Genomic DNA, 17,193 nt, shown 5'->3' with positions numbered 1-17,193 from the left:
CTCTGTTTAAATCTAGATTAAAGACACATCTCTTTGGCCAAGCATTCAAATAATGCATCTCATAATCTTGTACTGCAGTTATATCTGATCAAATGTACATTATTATTCTTTAACTTGGGTTAAACAAATCAATTTTGCTTGGTTGGAACAGCAGCTATGCTAATTAGGTCTCTATTTGTTTATTTGTTTTTGTAACTAGGATTTACACAAGCTTGATCCAGAACAACTGAGAAGAGTTGATGCCAACCCCTCAGAGGACCTCAGATGATGCCAACCCTGAAACAACATACAGAACTACCACATTTTGCTATAAGTTTGATTGCAACATATAATAATTGCTGTTAATAGTGTTCATCGTCTGTTTGATTACAACATTAATAATAGGGAACATTAAACACACACATAGTGTTAACAGTATTGTATATAGTGCTGTATATTTTACAGTGCATTGACTCTGTTGCTAAAATTTGGACACAAAGTTGTCCCCAATAAGTTGGCTAAACATGACAAAACCTCCCTTTGGAAACTTTCAGACATTTCTTATAGTGTTAGGGTTTGGGTTAGTCTTTAGTCTTTCTTATTAGCTTCATCTATAAACAATAGAAGCCAATGTTTTAGAAAGCTAGACAAGCATGAGTGTGTGTGCATCTGTGTGTGTTTGTGCAGTCCTATGTACCTGCGATCTAATGTGTAAAACAGACTCAATATTTTCAGAAGGACAGAAAGAAAAAGAGAGCCAGAGAAAAGGGAAACTCCCGGATATTTTCAGGAAGTTTTCCAGCAGTCTCTGCCAACAGACACTATCCAAGAGAAACGACAGGACAAACGCAGCCTTTCTGCTGCTTTTTCTGCTTTGGCAAACATCCAGACATCTTGAAATGAGTAAAAGGGCTTAAAGAAGTGAGGAAAGAGGGTAATGTGTTCCAGAGCTTAGAGATGGAGTCAGACAAACAGAGCGTGGGAGTGTTCATGAGGAGCTCATACCTGTAGCTGAGCTGTAGGACACGGCGATATCTCCACACAAATCCGCTGGAGGATAGTGGCCGTTCAGAAATGCTGAGAATCTCACCACTAACTCGCAGCCACTGCCTGTCAAACAAACAACAAGAAACATAACGTGCAATTTGGTATTAAGGCATGCCAATAGGTGTGTTCTGCAAGATAAATATTACATCTTATATTAACGTAGTAAGTTGCTACAAACCATTACAACAACTGTAAACAGCCGACTGGTAATGAACTATATTGGCAGAAGAATGGATTAGCCTATTCTGATTATTGAGTTATTTCACACCTAAATCAAAATCACATGCAAATAATTAAAACAATGCAAAAAATATTAATGATCCTAAAACATACTTAATTGTTTTCATACATTGTATTTCTCAATTTTTATTTTTGGATTTAAATACAAATACATTCCACCTTACTGACGAGAAATATCTTATTTTTTATTTTATTTTAAACTTTTTTATAGAAGATAGTTATGACTTCTTATTGGAGAAGCCAATAAGATTAATTAAATAAAAGCTGTTCTACAAAATTCTACACATTCTATTAATGCATTAACGAAACAGCTTGCTTCTTTGCAACCTGTAAATAAAATACACTTGACACAAATGAACTACAACACTTAAAGAACACTCATTGTCTGTGGTAGAATCACTGTAACACAGAGCCTTTCGAGGCTTAGATCTTTAATTTATTGAACATCCATATCGTTATTATTGCTCCTGCTGCAGTTTTTGAAAAGTATGAATTATGGCTACGTTTTTTTTTTTCTGAAAAACAAAAAATATTACTATTGTAATATTCAGTGTAAAATAAAAGTATTCAAGATTAATAATAATTACTATTTATTTTGTATTTTATAGTACACATATTAAATTATGAAACTAATATTTATGGCTGTTTTAATTCCTTACTTTCAAAACCTTAAAAACGTTTACATTAGTGGATAACCACAGGGAAACCTCAAAGCTTTCTTTCTCGTTGACAACAGCTGGTTTATAAGCGCTTCTCATTATAAGTTGAAGTGGAAGATGGTTGGCGCATGTTGCTTTTCCAAATGCATGTTATAAGCGACCCAAACTCAGAGCAGATGTAGAGATGGAGCTTGTGTGGACCAGCAATTTACTGTGAACCGAGCCGCTCTGAGACACTGAAAACACCGGATCATGAGCAGTTCATGTGTAAATAAACAGTTCTGCACTTCACTCTGAAATACGCAGCATATACTTATTTAATCAAATCAAATCACAGCCTTTCTGATTTGATAATCGCACTAATCCATATTGATTTTATTTCGATTAATCAGGCAGCCTTACCAAAAATCCACTCAAGCCTGTGCATTAGACTGATTTTACCACAGTTAACAAGGCCCCTTAATGCAGCGGTTATGGCTTTATCATTTCTTCAATTGGTTTGTGTTGTATCTCTGTCTTTAGTAACGTGATCTGTTTCAAGTTTAGCATTTTGTGTGTTCACAGTGAGCTGCATTCACACAGGTGACTGACCTGCGGTAATGCTTGATGGCCGAGCACTTAGATTAAGTGTCTGGCCCCCCAATACACACACACACACACACACACACACACACACTACATCTGACTGTCACTCACACACTCTCTCTGTCTGTGCTCCTATTAGCTCATCGGGCGACAGCACTTTCTATGTGCTTTAAAAGCTCTCCCTCTGGGAGGGCAGGCTTTTAACCTTTTTTATCTCACTGCCGTGGGTAAACAGTAGACCATCAGGCTCTCTTGTCCTGTGCACGACACACGAGCTCAGCCGCCAAGCTGTTGGTGTCAGTTTGAGCAGGCAGAAAGCATGACACCCCTTTTTTAAACTGTCTAAAATCTAGGTGGTTAAATTAAGGCCATTTGTGCTGACCTCTCTTGACCTGCACTGACAGTAGCCCACCCCTGGAATTCATGACATGCATTAGAAAACAGCATGCAGAACACACACCGCACAAAAGCACTTAGATAAGAATTCCTTTGACAAAAGCAGTTAGATGCACTGTGAGTGTCTGTTGTGAGGATTATAGGGGGTTTTCTAAGGGTCTTTGACCTTTAGGGCACGTATGAGTTCTGCCCTTTTAGCACTTACACTCACTTTTGATCTGGTAAGCTGAGGTCATGGTCATAATTGAGTGTTAGGTTTATGTCTTTATGCATTATCACAACATAAACTGACCAAAGAGGTTTATATCGTGAATCGTTTTGAGACCTTCTGAATAGTTCTGCATAAATACATAAGAAAGGCGATTCAAAAACAGAATTTTTGAAACAAAACACAGTGTAATGGCTGGATTAAGGTATCGGCAATGCTAACTGCTCACACTAACCAGCTGAAACTTCACAACTTGGATGGAATTATTAACTGTAACTATAGTCCTAAAAAGTCTTGTATTGTCACATTTTTACCATTTAAATACTAATTTAAATGGTAAAATGTGACAATACAATACTTTTTTTTTTATATAAAAAAAAGACTTTTACAATAAAAAAAATATATTTTTTTATTTTTATTTATTTATTTTTTACAATTTATTAACATTTTTACAATTTAAATATGGAAATTTGTAACTGTCCCCTGGACTGTTTTTGTTGTGTTTCCTTCCCCATGTTTTGGTTTTGCTTTGCAAGTTTTTTTTGTTGTTGTTTTTTTTTTCGTGTATGGATTGGGCGGCGAAATTCTCAGTCGTGGCTCGGGAGATCTGGTATAATTCGCCCTGGGATTTACTCATCTTGCCATCACATCCTCATTTGATGATGAGACGCTGAAATCCCTGTTCCGGTCCGGAATACGACAAGACCCAGAGCCCAGCCCACCATCACCTCGCTGCGCGGAGCTAAAGCCCGAGCCCACCGATGACGGAGAGCCTGAGCTCGCCGCGACCAACGAGCCATCGCATAATGGAGCGACAGAGCTGACGATCACCCCGGAGCCAGAGCCTGTGATGTCAGACCAGGTGCGAGACCCGGCTACAGAGCTCGCCACGGGGGAGAACGCTGTGGACAGTGAGAGCGCGGCGGGAAGCTCCGCCCACTGCACCATGGCTGAGGGTGAGCCGAGCTCAGTGGATTTTAATTGGGATATATATGCAGACATGTCCCCTCTTCTCCAGCCTTCATCTGAACTATCTGCCTGCCCTGAATTATCTGCCTGCTCTGAATTATCTGTCTGCCCTGAACTGTCTGCCTGTGGGACAACAACCACAGAGGTCGTCCCCCTGTCACTGGCGTTGGGAGTGGCCTTGTGGTGTGTGTGGGCAACACACACCGTTCCTGAGCCCAGAGCATCCTGAACTCCCGCCCAGCGTCTGTTGTGAGGATTATAGGGGGTTTTCTAAGGGTCTTTGACCTTTAGGGCACGTATGAGTTCTGCCCTTTTAGCACTTACACTCACTTTTGATCTGGTAAGCTGAGGTCATGGTCATAATTGAGTGTTAGGTTTATGTCTTTATGCATTATCACAACATAAACTGACCAAAGAGGTTTATATCGTGAATCGTTTTGAGACCTTCTGAATAGTTCTGCATAAATACATAAGAAAGGCGATTCAAAAACAGAATTTTTGAAACAAAACACAGTGTAATGGCTGGATTAAGGTATCGGCAATGCTAACTGCTCACACTAACCAGCTGAAACTTCACAACTTGGATGGAATTATTAACTGTAACTATAGTCCTAAAAAGTCTTGTATTGTCACATTTTTACCATTTAAATACTAATTTAAATGGTAAAATGTGACAATACAATACTTTTTTTTTTATATAAAAAAAAGACTTTTACAATAAAAAAAATATATTTTTTTATTTTTATTTATTTATTTTTTACAATTTATTAACATTTTTACAATTTAAATATGGAAATTTGTAACTGTCCCCTGGACTGTTTTTGTTGTGTTTCCTTCCCCATGTTTTGGTTTTGCTTTGCAAGTTTTTTTTGTTGTTGTTTTTTTTTTCGTGTATGGATTGGGCGGCGAAATTCTCAGTCGTGGCTCGGGAGATCTGGTATAATTCGCCCTGGGATTTACTCATCTTGCCATCACATCCTCATTTGATGATGAGACGCTGAAATCCCTGTTCCGGTCCGGAATACGACAAGACCCAGAGCCCAGCCCACCATCACCTCGCTGCGCGGAGCTAAAGCCCGAGCCCACCGATGACGGAGAGCCTGAGCTCGCCGCGACCAACGAGCCATCGCATAATGGAGCGACAGAGCTGACGATCACCCCGGAGCCAGAGCCTGTGATGTCAGACCAGGTGCGAGACCCGGCTACAGAGCTCGCCACGGGGGAGAACGCTGTGGACAGTGAGAGCGCGGCGGGAAGCTCCGCCCACTGCACCATGGCTGAGGGTGAGCCGAGCTCAGTGGATTTTAATTGGGATATATATGCAGACATGTCCCCTCTTCTCCAGCCTTCATCTGAACTATCTGCCTGCCCTGAATTATCTGCCTGCTCTGAATTATCTGTCTGCCCTGAACTGTCTGCCTGTGGGACAACAACCACAGAGGTCGTCCCCCTGTCACTGGCGTTGGGAGTGGCCTTGTGGTGTGTGTGGGCAACACACACCGTTCCTGAGCCCAGAGCATCCTGAACTCCCGCCCAGCCTCCCTCTCCCACCACCTCTGTACCAGTCCTCACCATCACCACCGCTGTCTCCTGGCAGCCCCTCTGCTCACCCTCAGCCCACCATCTGTGCGGTGGGATCGCCGAGGGTCTGCCAGTCTCCATCGGCATCATGGCTGGAGGATCCCTTGTCTCCGCCTCCAGCCTCTGAGCCCTGGACTTCGCCTCGGCCCTTCGACCTAGCGGCTCCACCATGGCTCCTAGCTCCCTCCTCTCCACCGTGGCCTGTCAGTCCGCCAGCTCAGCCGGGCTCTCTCGTCCCTCCGGCTCCGCCTTGGTCTGTCGTCGACCATCCGCCGCCTCGGGACTCCACTCCTCCGGCTACACCACGTCCCTCCGTCCCCCCGGCTCTGTCAGGCTCCTCCTTCCCTCCGGCTCCACCTTGGTCCTCTGTCACTCTGGCTCCACCGCGGCCTTCCGGAGCCCCACCTCTGCCTCGGTCGCCGGAGACATGCACCTGTGTTCCCCTGATTGCCCTGTGTTTAAAAGTCCCAGTCGGTTCAGTTTGTATTTGTTGGGTCTACCCTCCGTTTTTGTTTCCGTTTTTTTCCCTCACCGGCGCCATCTGCTCCGCCTTGGCCCTCCGGATCCTCCCCGTCGCCCTGGCTCTTCTGCTCTCCGTCTCCACCTCGGGCTCCACCACCACCTGCTCTGCCGCAGTTGGTCGGCCCCCTGGAGCCGTCAGCCCTTCCTCCACCATAGCTCCTCCATCCGTCGGCTCCACCGTGGGCCGCCATCATGGCTGTGGCCTGGGTCCCGCCTGGCTCCTCCTGCTCCCTCCTGTCTTCTCCCTGGCTCCTCCCTCCATCTGATCCACCCTGGTCCCTTCTGCCTCCAAAATGGCTCCTCCCTCCGTCGTCACCACCCTGTACTCTGTTGGTCGTCCTCCTCCCGGGTGTCCGTCCTCCGCCCAAACCTTCTCCAGTATTTGTCCGCCTCCCTTCCTGCCAGCCCTTGGCCATCCCGTCACTATCCCATATCCACTCCTTTGTCTTCCTCCTAAGTCCCCCTCCGTCCCTCCCTTTGTTGTTCCTGCGGCGCAAGGTCGCAGATTTACCCTTGTGTGTATTTATTAAAGACGATTTGCATTGCTCATCATCTTCCTTGTGCGTTTCATTCCACCGTAGTGTGACAGTAACCCTTTATTTTAAGGTGTCCTTGTTACACGATACTTGTACTAACTATTATAATAACAATAAATTATGCATAATTACATGCAAGTAACCCTAAGCCAGGGGTCACCAGACTCGGTCCTGGAGGGCCGGCGTCCTGCAGAGTTTAGCTCCTCCAACCCTAATTAAACACACCTGAACCAGCTAATCAAGGTCTTACTAGGTATACTTGAAACTTGCAGGCAGGTGTGTTGAGGCAAGTTGGAGTTAAACTCTGCAGGACACCAGAGGTCCAGGATCAAGTTTGGTGACCCCTGCCCTAAGCCAAACCCTAATCCAAAACCTAACCATATAGTAAGTACATGTAGTTAATTAATATTACTCAGTACTTAAATGTATAATTTAGTGCTGTCAAACAATTAATCAAGCTTAATCGCATCCAAAATAAATGTTTTTGTTTACATAATATATGTGTGTGTACTGTGTATATTATGTATATATAAATACACACATGCATGTATATATTTAAGGAAAATATGTTACGTTTATATATTAAATATATGAATATATGATATAATGCATATGAATATAAATATATACATGCAAATACATGTCAATATTTTCAAAATATATGCTGTATGTGTGTGTCTTTATATATACATAATAAATATACACAGTACACACACATATATTATGTAAACGAAAACTTTTATTTTGGATGCGATTAATCGCGATTAATCGTTTGACAGCACTAGTATAATTACAGTGTTACAGGGACACCTTAAAATAAAGTGTAACCCAGTAATTTTTCAAAACTCTAATTTACAATAAAGACATTTTTCACTTCATCACAAAAAGCCTGATTAAGGCATGTGTAAAGAATGTTTTGGAAAAAGTATTATAAAAAGGGATCCATAGGAGTGCGGGATGTGACACATAGTCTCCATCCATCCACTTCTCAGGTCTCAACTCCACCTGAACTGTCCATCACAGCTGATGAGGTTAGCGATCTGTCAGTCACAGCTGATAAGCCTCTCTTACTGAAGAGGACGCATGGCGTTTCCAAACTGAGCACACACTGAGCTCCACTCAAAAAACACAAGAGAGATACACTCATGTGCTGGCGATCTGAGAAACAAACACTGTTTATTAAGCCAATGCTTACCAGTTACTTTGGGCAATTCTGATGTTATTTATTCATTCTATCCCATTCTCTTTATCCCATATCCCATTCCCATTCTCTTCTATTTTAAGACTAATACTATGTAACATATTGCTAATACATCTTGATAAAATTCCATCTTCATCAAAATTCCAAAAGCAGTATTTTATGGCATCATATGCTTGCTCTCGACACAAAGATTTTGGCTTGCTCTAAAAAAAAAAAGTGAATTACAACACCTTATAAGATGCCTCTTTTGGCCAAATTATAATGCATTTATCCTTCATGAATAAGGCAATCTCAGAATGCATTGTGATGAGCCAAGAGGGCAGATGTCAGACGAGGTGAGAAAAAATGTTCATTATAATACTGAAAAGTATTGATAAAAACAGTTCAGTGTAATTAAAACTGAGTATTTCTCCCATTATTAGTGAGTGCAATGTATTTTTGTATTTAGAGTATTCTGTGGTTGCACTACGTTATGGAATAAAGCTAGCAGTAATTTGTGAAGAAAACACCAAATCACACAAAAAGGAAACCACATACTTTACGGTTAAACCTTCTTTAAATATTGACTGTGGGTTTGGAAACAGTACAGAACTTAAGCTGAACGAGTTGGCTCATCTGGGACTGACAAAGAGCTGCCCATCACAACAAAAGCACATGGATATAAATGCAAAAAGACGGGGAGCGTAGGAAACATTGCTCTGCTTCAGCAACCCTTGTGGTCTCCTGTATTTACATTACTGAGCTGACTGAAGGGAGTTTGTTAGGTGAAACCCCTAAAACACTTCCTACAGGATATTTCCATCAACAACTTACAAATGCAACAAAGGCATGCCTACTTTCTTTCATGAGCTCCATAAAGAATTTGACAATTGGTATTGAAATAGTATCACAAAACCATACTATATTGAGATTTTTCACCCAACCCCTAAAGGCCAATTCACACCAAAAATATATTTTCACAGTGATGAGAAAACTGAAAACAATGCTATCCACATAGACCTCCTTACACTGGGTGGGAAAATGTGCTCTAGGATACAATTTTTTTTTACAACATTCCATATCTTTGTGTCTTAATATCAGCTCAACTCACCAAGTGATGTCAGATGGGTTGAGTTTGCATTAAAGCATATGACTGACTTAAGTTTTACTTTCGCTCATGTCAGAAACTAAAGGCAGCTGCCTGCCCAGTAAGTGAATGACTGAACAGACAGCATTTTTGTACAAAGATAAACCTATAGAAAACTTAATTCAGACAGGCTTCCAAGGCACCATAACATCATGTCTGATTTTAGAACCCAGTCAATTAAATTTGAAATACAATCAACAAATACTGCTAGTTTCACAGTAGAAATGACAAAAAAAAAAATATTAATTTACATAGTGCTCTGTTAAAAGCCATTATGGTTCTTTTCAACTAATGGGCAAACCGCATGTAAGACTGTGGGATATTATCTAAGCTGCCTTAAAAAAGATGACAAGATGAAAGGCATCTGCGTAATCTTACAGACATGCGGAATAATCTAAAAGAGGCCCATCTTTAACATCTTAAAACACGTCTAAAGGTTATTTCAGTAGTACAAATTCATAATCATCAGTGAATGATTATTAAAAGCATATTCTAGGAATATGTTCAAAAAACAATTACAATTACAATTCAGGTTAAAGTTTCTAATTCTAAGTAGATTACAATGGTTTATGTTTGCATGGTATTGCTGTTCTTATCCCAGTAAGATTCAATGACAGGGGCAGGCTCAGTATTTTTTTTTTCCAATGGGAAACAGCTATTTTATTTAATGTTAAAATGCAAACAGCATTCTTATGCAACTCAATACATACATTAACATCAATTTGGGACAAATATCAAGTAATTGAGTGGAAAATTATGTATGTGGTACTCTGTGGTGTGGCAGGATTTTGAACAGTTGGTGTGCATACACTCAAAACTGTGTGTTTTTATTTTCCACATACTGTATATTACTATTGCTCCTCTCTGCCCCGACTTTCTGAAACGAGTAGATTTTTACAAAGCCCATCGTTCTGAAAAGCGTTCTAAAGTTTGAGACTTTGTCTTTGGAGTGTTACAAGCTGTTCGTGCATATATAAGATCTGTAAAGTTGCAAAGACTAAAGGAAAACTTGAAATCACATCAGATGACACCTTTAACAGCTTTGGCTAGGCCCCTTAATTTCAGTGAATACAAACCAATGCTTCATGCTACTGCATACAATCACATTCTAGAGAATTGTGTGATTCCAACTTCGTGTCAACAGTTTGGGGAGGGCCCATTTTTGCCTTATTATGACAGCACCCCTGTGCATAAAATGAGATCTCTATAAAAACGATTCACTATGGAAGAACTTGACTAGTGTTCACAAACGCCAGACTTGAAGGGCACTGAACATCTTTGAGACGAACAGGAATGTGAACTGTGAACCAGGACCCATCGCCAACATCAGGGCCTGGCCTCACCGATTCTCATGCCTGATTGGGCGCAATCCCTGCAACCATGTTGCAACATCTGATATAAAGCTTTCCCAGAAAAGTGGAAATTGTTTGGGAGGACCTACACCCTAACACACTTTATTGTTTTAAGCAAGGACAACTTAACAGAAGCTTGTGTTGACTCTTTACCCACAGTATTTGTATCTTCTCTTACATAATACACAATTAACAAGTATGGAATCCAGTAAAAATATATATTTACTACTGAGCCTATCCAGTATATATTTTTTGCTGTGGCACTTGTATGTTCAGCAGCATCAGTCCTAAATATCAGTGTCAGTACATTGCCTTCGGAAGTAAATAATGCAGTCTGAAGATACTATGTTTTAGCTATTGGCCAGAAAGTAGAGGACAGTGTTTGGCCCTGTACTCAGACAACACCATCTTTGCCATCATCTTTAGTATGGAGGCAGAATTAGCGTTTTTTTTCCTTCTTTTTCTTCAGTAGGAAGAACTGAAATCCTTGTGGCAGTTCCAAGGCAACATCATGTCAAAGTCACAGCAACACATTTTACAAGCCCTGATCATTTCATGCCCAAAACACATGCCACTGATTTTCTTGAGATGTGGTTCAGTGGTTAAAGATGTCGGCCGGTAATTTAGAGTTTTACATATCACTGACTTAATTAGCTAGACTCTCTGAGACTATAACAAAATGTAAAGTACACTTCCTTTAAAGAGTACGGCCTATTTCAGACACAATGTGTTCTGATAGCTTCCTTTGTCTGTTAAAGTATGACTTGAGTGTGTGTGTAAGTTAAATGGGTCAAACCATAGCAAAAGCAGTGAGCAGAGAATGAGTGAAATAAGTGATTCTCCACTACTGTGTCTCAGAGGGAGTGTGTGTGTGTGACGTTGAGTATACATTACACATTGCCAAGCTCTAATGGCTCAGGCAGTTGTATTGCTGGACTGGATGGCATGTGGAAGTCTGGTGAAACATGAGACAGCGGTCTTTCAGTAGAATGTCTAAGTAAAGAGCTTGTCAGCGTTTAGCATCTCTTCAACATTAAAGTGATGTAACACTGGCTTCTGGTTGGCCAACATCAAGTTGAATTTCTCAGACATATTCTTTGGGCCACACACAAGAAAATCATATTTTGGTCCTGCAGTGACAGTGATCATGGACCCACCCTGGAAATGGCCTCAGCTAGATGATGTGTAAGATCCCACACTGCAGGGTGATATTTGTTTGGTAAATGTTCATTTAGTCAAGAGCAGCTGTTATACAAGAAAGAAAATGAGAGCAGAAATGATTTGACAAAGCTCTCAGATTAACAAATCGCTCTGGTTTTCTCAAAAGCAAGAATGCTACAGTAAAAACTCACCATGTTAACAAGAATATTTTCACAATTTGATCTACCCAACTCAGACTCATTGGAAAAACATGAATGTGACGAAATGTCATCAAAATGTCACTATATTGCTTCTTGTAAGTTTTGCGACATTTTCAAAGTGAAACGTCCAGTAAGTGGTGCTAAAAGTGCATTTGAAACAGATAAATGTTCATCTGGCACCCCTTTAAGTTAGTTGTAGTACATATTGCAGCAGTTTGGAAATTAATGTTTGAATGGTCTATCACTTTTGAAAATAATGTACTACCTACACTAAAACAGACAGTGTTAACAAAAGCATACATAATATAAAAACACTGTGCTGTTAATATAAACACACAATGCTGAGGCAACGTGTCATTTTAGCTTGTTTCTACAAGTCTTTGAGTTGTTTTATCGTGACTTGTGTTTCATAGGACACATACTGTATATGAGCGCTATGCATCACAAGTGCACTGCGGTACCAGGTGAGCTACTGAGTAAGTTTACTATGCCAGGAAAGCTGCACATATGAGGGTGGCTATGTAAGGCAAACACCAAAATTGTGCCAAATTATGCACTATGATAAAAGTGTTTTGAGTGTATAATATAGTATTTCTCAAACAACCGTGCAAAAATAAGTCTTCATTAATCATAATCTACCCATGCAATCATAATTTGTTTAAACTGGAATAAAAGTTATTGGTGTTTTACTGCTAAGATTTATTTCAGATGGAAACTGCAGTGAATTGTATGCATACTCTAGGTACGTTTTTGGAGTTTTGCAAAAGAGAGGCAAAAATGTGTCCAATGAGCCTATGTTGGATTAATCACACTGCTGTGTTAACCATTCACTAAAACACAAAGACAAATCTGATTATTTGCAAAATTTGGAGAGATTTGTAATGTAATCACCTATCCATCACAACGCATCCTGGACAATGTCAAAGGACTTTTCACCTCTCAATCACACACTCCACAAAAACCATATTATAAACTTGGATAAGGCCAACATATTCATGCAAAATGCAAAGAATATCTCTGGTTTGTTGGATATCAACATTCAGTGATGCAGAGCTCATTAAATATTAATTCACTTTATACAGAAACAATCCTTTGCTGTGTTCTTCACTCCAGGTAACATGGAAAACCTGTTATCTGGAGTGAAGAACAACCATGTAACTCGGTTATGTTCTGAAAAGTATATTCAAGACCAACTTGACGGTACAGTCAGGAATATATAATATATAAAAAAAATTAACAATTTTATGCATGAAAAGCCCCAATGTTAAAAACGACTAGAAACTCAAAGGGTTAGTTCACCCAAAAATGTAAATTAGCCCATAAATTACTCACCCTCAAGTCATCCTAGGTGTATATGACTTTCTTCTTTCAGACGAATCCAGTCGGAGTTATATTAAAAATTGTCTTTGATCTTTCAAGCTCTATCGTTGTACTCAGCGGGTGTTGCAGTGCTTCGGTTCAAATTACGTGAAATAAAAAGCACCCTTCCACAAAAAAAAGTGTCTCACACAGCTCCGGGGGGTGAACAAAGGCCTCCTGTAGCGAATCGATGCATTTTTGTAAGAAAAATATCCATATTCAAAACGTAATAATAACTTGAATCTAGCTTGCGCCAACAGTTGTACACAGAAGCAGTTCCGGGAGCATGACGTATGAGGTCAGCGCTGCGCATGCGCCAGTAAGTCTCGTGAAAACCAACGTTTGTTTACAGGATCAAAAGAAGCAAAGTTTCCTTACTTTAGCAAAGGAAAACAAGTCTCCTCTTGGCTTATATCGAAATCCTCCGACATTCTTCTTTACAAATCCTCGTTTTGTACTTCTAATTAGAGACCGTTGTTTTGTTTCGATCTCTCCGCGTGCGTCACTTCTGAGCCGCGCATGCGCAAAGCTGACCTCATACGTCATTCACCCGGAACTGCTTCCGTTTAAAACAGTGAGGGCAAGCTAGATTCAAGTGATTATTACGTTTTGAATATTGATATTTTTCTTACAAAAACGAATCGATTCGCTACAGGAGGCCTTTGTTCACCCCCCAGAGCCGTGTGAGGCACTTTTTATTATGGATGGATGCGCTTCATTTCACTTCTTTTGGACTGATGCATGCAACACCCGCTGAGTGGCATTAAACAGCTTGAAAGATCAAAGACAATTTTTAATATAACTCCGACTGGATTCGTCTGAAAGAAGAAAGTCATATACACCTAGGATGACTTGAGGGTGAGTAATTTATGTGCTAATTTAAATGTTTGGGTGAACTAACCCTTTAATGTTTGTGGGTAGATTACAGCTTAAGTATGCCAAAAAAGGAAAGACAGCCATACCCATGGAGTCCAACACAAACTGGTCCAGCGTGACTGCTAGAGGAGGCTGAACACACACCGTCACCTTTGGGCTCTGCACCGCAGAACGACTCTTTATTTTAACCTGAGAATAAAGCACACATTCAGGACACACTGCATCGCCTCAGCATTAAAAAGCACTACAGGCTTCTATTACACAAGAAAACCTAATATACTTAATAAACATCAGCGTTAAATGAGCTGCACTCACCTTGACTGTGACAGAGGGGACAGGCATGCCATTCATCTCAGGTATGACAGCACACTGTGAGAGAGATCATCACAACACAATCACACACTGTGTGCTCATGAGACGGGCAAAGTGTGAGCATGCGCTATATTTTGAGACAAAACAGTATCCACAAGTACACAAAAAGGTAATAATAACTGATAAAGCATTTTTTAGAGTTAGGGTTTGAGTTAGTCTGTAGTCATTAAAGTGAATTTTATATATAAGAATTTTGTATTTTAGTGATATGGCCTCATTTAATTAACTAAAAGTATGTATGTATGTGTGTGTGTGTGTGTGTGTGTGTGTGTGTGTGTGTGTGTGTGTGTGTAAACATACCTATAGTATAAGTATATAATAAACTAAACTGTAACTATCTTCAAAACTAAGCTAAATATGACAAAAGCTTTCTTTAGGGACATTCAGGGAAGTTTTCTTTTAGTCGTAGCTTCATAAAAAATAATTTACATAAGTCTACAGTCTCATCTAGCTAGCTAAACCTGTATGAATGTGTGTGAAAATGATTCGTAAATAATAATAATTAATGTAATGTAAAAAATAATGTACGTTTTAATTTAGAGATGAGGTAGGGCTTGTTGTCGCCTGCAGTCATTATAATGAGCTTAATATAAAAACAACAGAAATATATTATATGTTCTCACGTTGATGAAATAAACATGTGTGTTAGTATTTGTACCGAGACTTCGTCCAGGTTAGATGAGACTATGGCAGTCAGAGTAAGCTCTTCCTCAGTCTCTGCCCTCGGGAGAATGTCTGGAGAAAGATCACACACAAACACCCCAACATTTTTGTGCAACAGAACTTTTTGCTGTAGAACAAGACTTGATTTTATTAACGTATTTTCAGAAATAGAAGTCACATTTTTTAAAATCTGAAACGTGCTGCAACTTATATTGCAATGTGACACATAATGGAATTAGCGTCAACCACGCAAAGCTCACACAAATATGCATGCACACACAGCATATCATTTCTAGTATTAAAATTTGACATTACAATCTATTGATCATCAAAATCTTTTTTTCCCCAGCCTCTCAGACATAGTTACATTAGCAGTAAAGATACACTGATTGGAAAACATTACTGCATTTAGATAAAATATTACGTTAAATGGAAGGAGCTGTTTAAAAGCCCAAAGGCTCGCTTAATTTAAAAACAGATCAGGTACTGGTCTGGTATTCAATTTGGCAATTGGCATAAATCTGGGCTTTGCAAGACGCTTTTAACTGTTAACATCTATTAACATACACAGAGTGCATTTGTTTTCTAAACTCTTTGGGTCATACCTTGGGTTTTGGTAGCCTCGCGAATAACCTTTTGCAGCATTTTCATCTCTGTGTCGACCTCATCATAGTTGACCTCTCGGGCATCCACTTTAGGTGCAGTGAAGAAGGAGGGGTCAGTGCCCATGTAAGAGCACTGGAGATGCCCATCAGAGCTCAGAGTCACCACCAACCCCCTCAGTTCCCTGAAAACACAGAACATATTTCAATGCATGCAATGCAATTAGATTTTTAGTTTTTTTCCAAAAATCAAGATATTAGCTTAATTTATAGTACTCTATAAAGGAAAGTATATATTTTAGATGCTGATCACTAGTTTTTCCGCCATTTAATTTATTTTTATTTACCCCAGTGATCCTGTGCTTTGGTAAATTATGACCTCATGCATGTCAGATGTTAATTCGCATGTCAGAAACATGCAGTTTAAAATGATTTTAAATATGAAATACAATGTGTTACCTAGCAGCAACAAATTGTTTGACAAATCGTTTTCAATTCCCTTATACTGAACACACAAAAAAAGTAAAACTTAAGGGGGAAAAAAGAAAAAAAAGTTTTCTTTGCATTCTAAATAGATTTTGTGAATCACTCCATAGTTACTCCAATTATGGGAGTAACCTCTGTTAAACTGTACACATTCAGATATTGCAAACAAACTTAAAGGTTTGATCTATGAATGCAATATAAGAATATAGACTGGATCCAATAAGGTGACATCATTCTCCTCACCCCTCAACCATCAAATTGCAAATGAAAACTTAAAGGGGTCATATGATGCGATTTCAAGTTTTCCTTTCTCTTTGGAGTGTTACAAGCTGTTCGTGAATAGATAACATCCCTAAAGTTGCCCAAAGAGATATTCTTTATAAAAGTTAAGACTCGTCCACACCCTCCTAAAACTCCTCGTTTAAAAACGCCCCCACATGTCTACGTCACGATGTGGAAAGATTTGCATAACGCCACCCAAATGTTCACGCAAAGAAAGAAGGTGTAACTTTATTGTTGTTGCCGCCACCGTCATGTTCTGATGACGCTGCGTGTTTCGTTGCGAAAGCGAAACTACTTTGTTTGGCCTTCCAAAAGAGGACACGACTAGAAATCAGTGGTTAAGTTGTATTTACAACACTGTTCAAGAACAGTTCAACCCAAATATTCAGATGTGTGCAGCGCATTTTATGGAGGACTGTTTCCTGATCCTGGTAGAGTAGACTACAATGCCGGCTGTTCTGACTCACAGACTATAAGTACGTTTTCATATTTAAAGAATTTGCCACTGATGATTAAAATGTGATTTTAACCTTAAACCGCATAAACACATTTCATTACACCAAATACACAAAATAATGTTCTTTTTAGCAACATCATATGTGTCACAGGCAGGGTGTTCTAGAGATCAGGCAGGACGACGAATACAAAGATATTTAATGACTTGACAAAAGGAAATCCAGACAGGGTAGACATCAACATTCACACTAACCGATCAACTAGAATACAAGAGACAGGAACTGATATAGGGCAGATAACGAGGGGCAGACAGGTGAGCACAATGAGGTGATTAA

The 17,193-nt window shown here is 39.9% G+C and overlaps 1 protein-coding gene across 3 annotated transcripts in view; it reads right to left on the bottom strand.

Moving 5' to 3' along the window:
• Positions 1–17,193, bottom strand: part of LOC107661004 (protein PTHB1-like) — a 164,070-nt gene that overhangs the window by 125,425 nt on the left and 21,452 nt on the right. For all 3 annotated transcript variants that reach the window (XM_016450443.1, XM_016450444.1, XM_016450445.1), the window contains 5 exons: positions 15,638–15,819; positions 15,028–15,104; positions 14,313–14,366; positions 14,084–14,186; positions 985–1,089 (listed from right to left, as the gene is read on the bottom strand). In XM_016450443.1, coding sequence (XP_016305929.1) covers positions 985–1,089; positions 14,084–14,186; positions 14,313–14,366; positions 15,028–15,104; positions 15,638–15,819 — 521 coding nt within the window. The remainder of the gene's footprint in view (positions 1–984; positions 1,090–14,083; positions 14,187–14,312; positions 14,367–15,027; positions 15,105–15,637; positions 15,820–17,193) is intronic.

This window comes from Sinocyclocheilus anshuiensis, unplaced genomic scaffold (genome assembly GCF_001515605.1).
Source record: "Sinocyclocheilus anshuiensis isolate Anshui unplaced genomic scaffold, SAMN03320099.WGS_v1.1 scaffold1036, whole genome shotgun sequence".
NCBI classification, from domain to species: Eukaryota; Metazoa; Chordata; class Actinopteri; order Cypriniformes; family Cyprinidae; genus Sinocyclocheilus; species Sinocyclocheilus anshuiensis.
The sequence above is the reverse complement of the archived record's forward strand: the minus strand, read 5'-3'. Positions and strand labels throughout refer to the sequence as shown.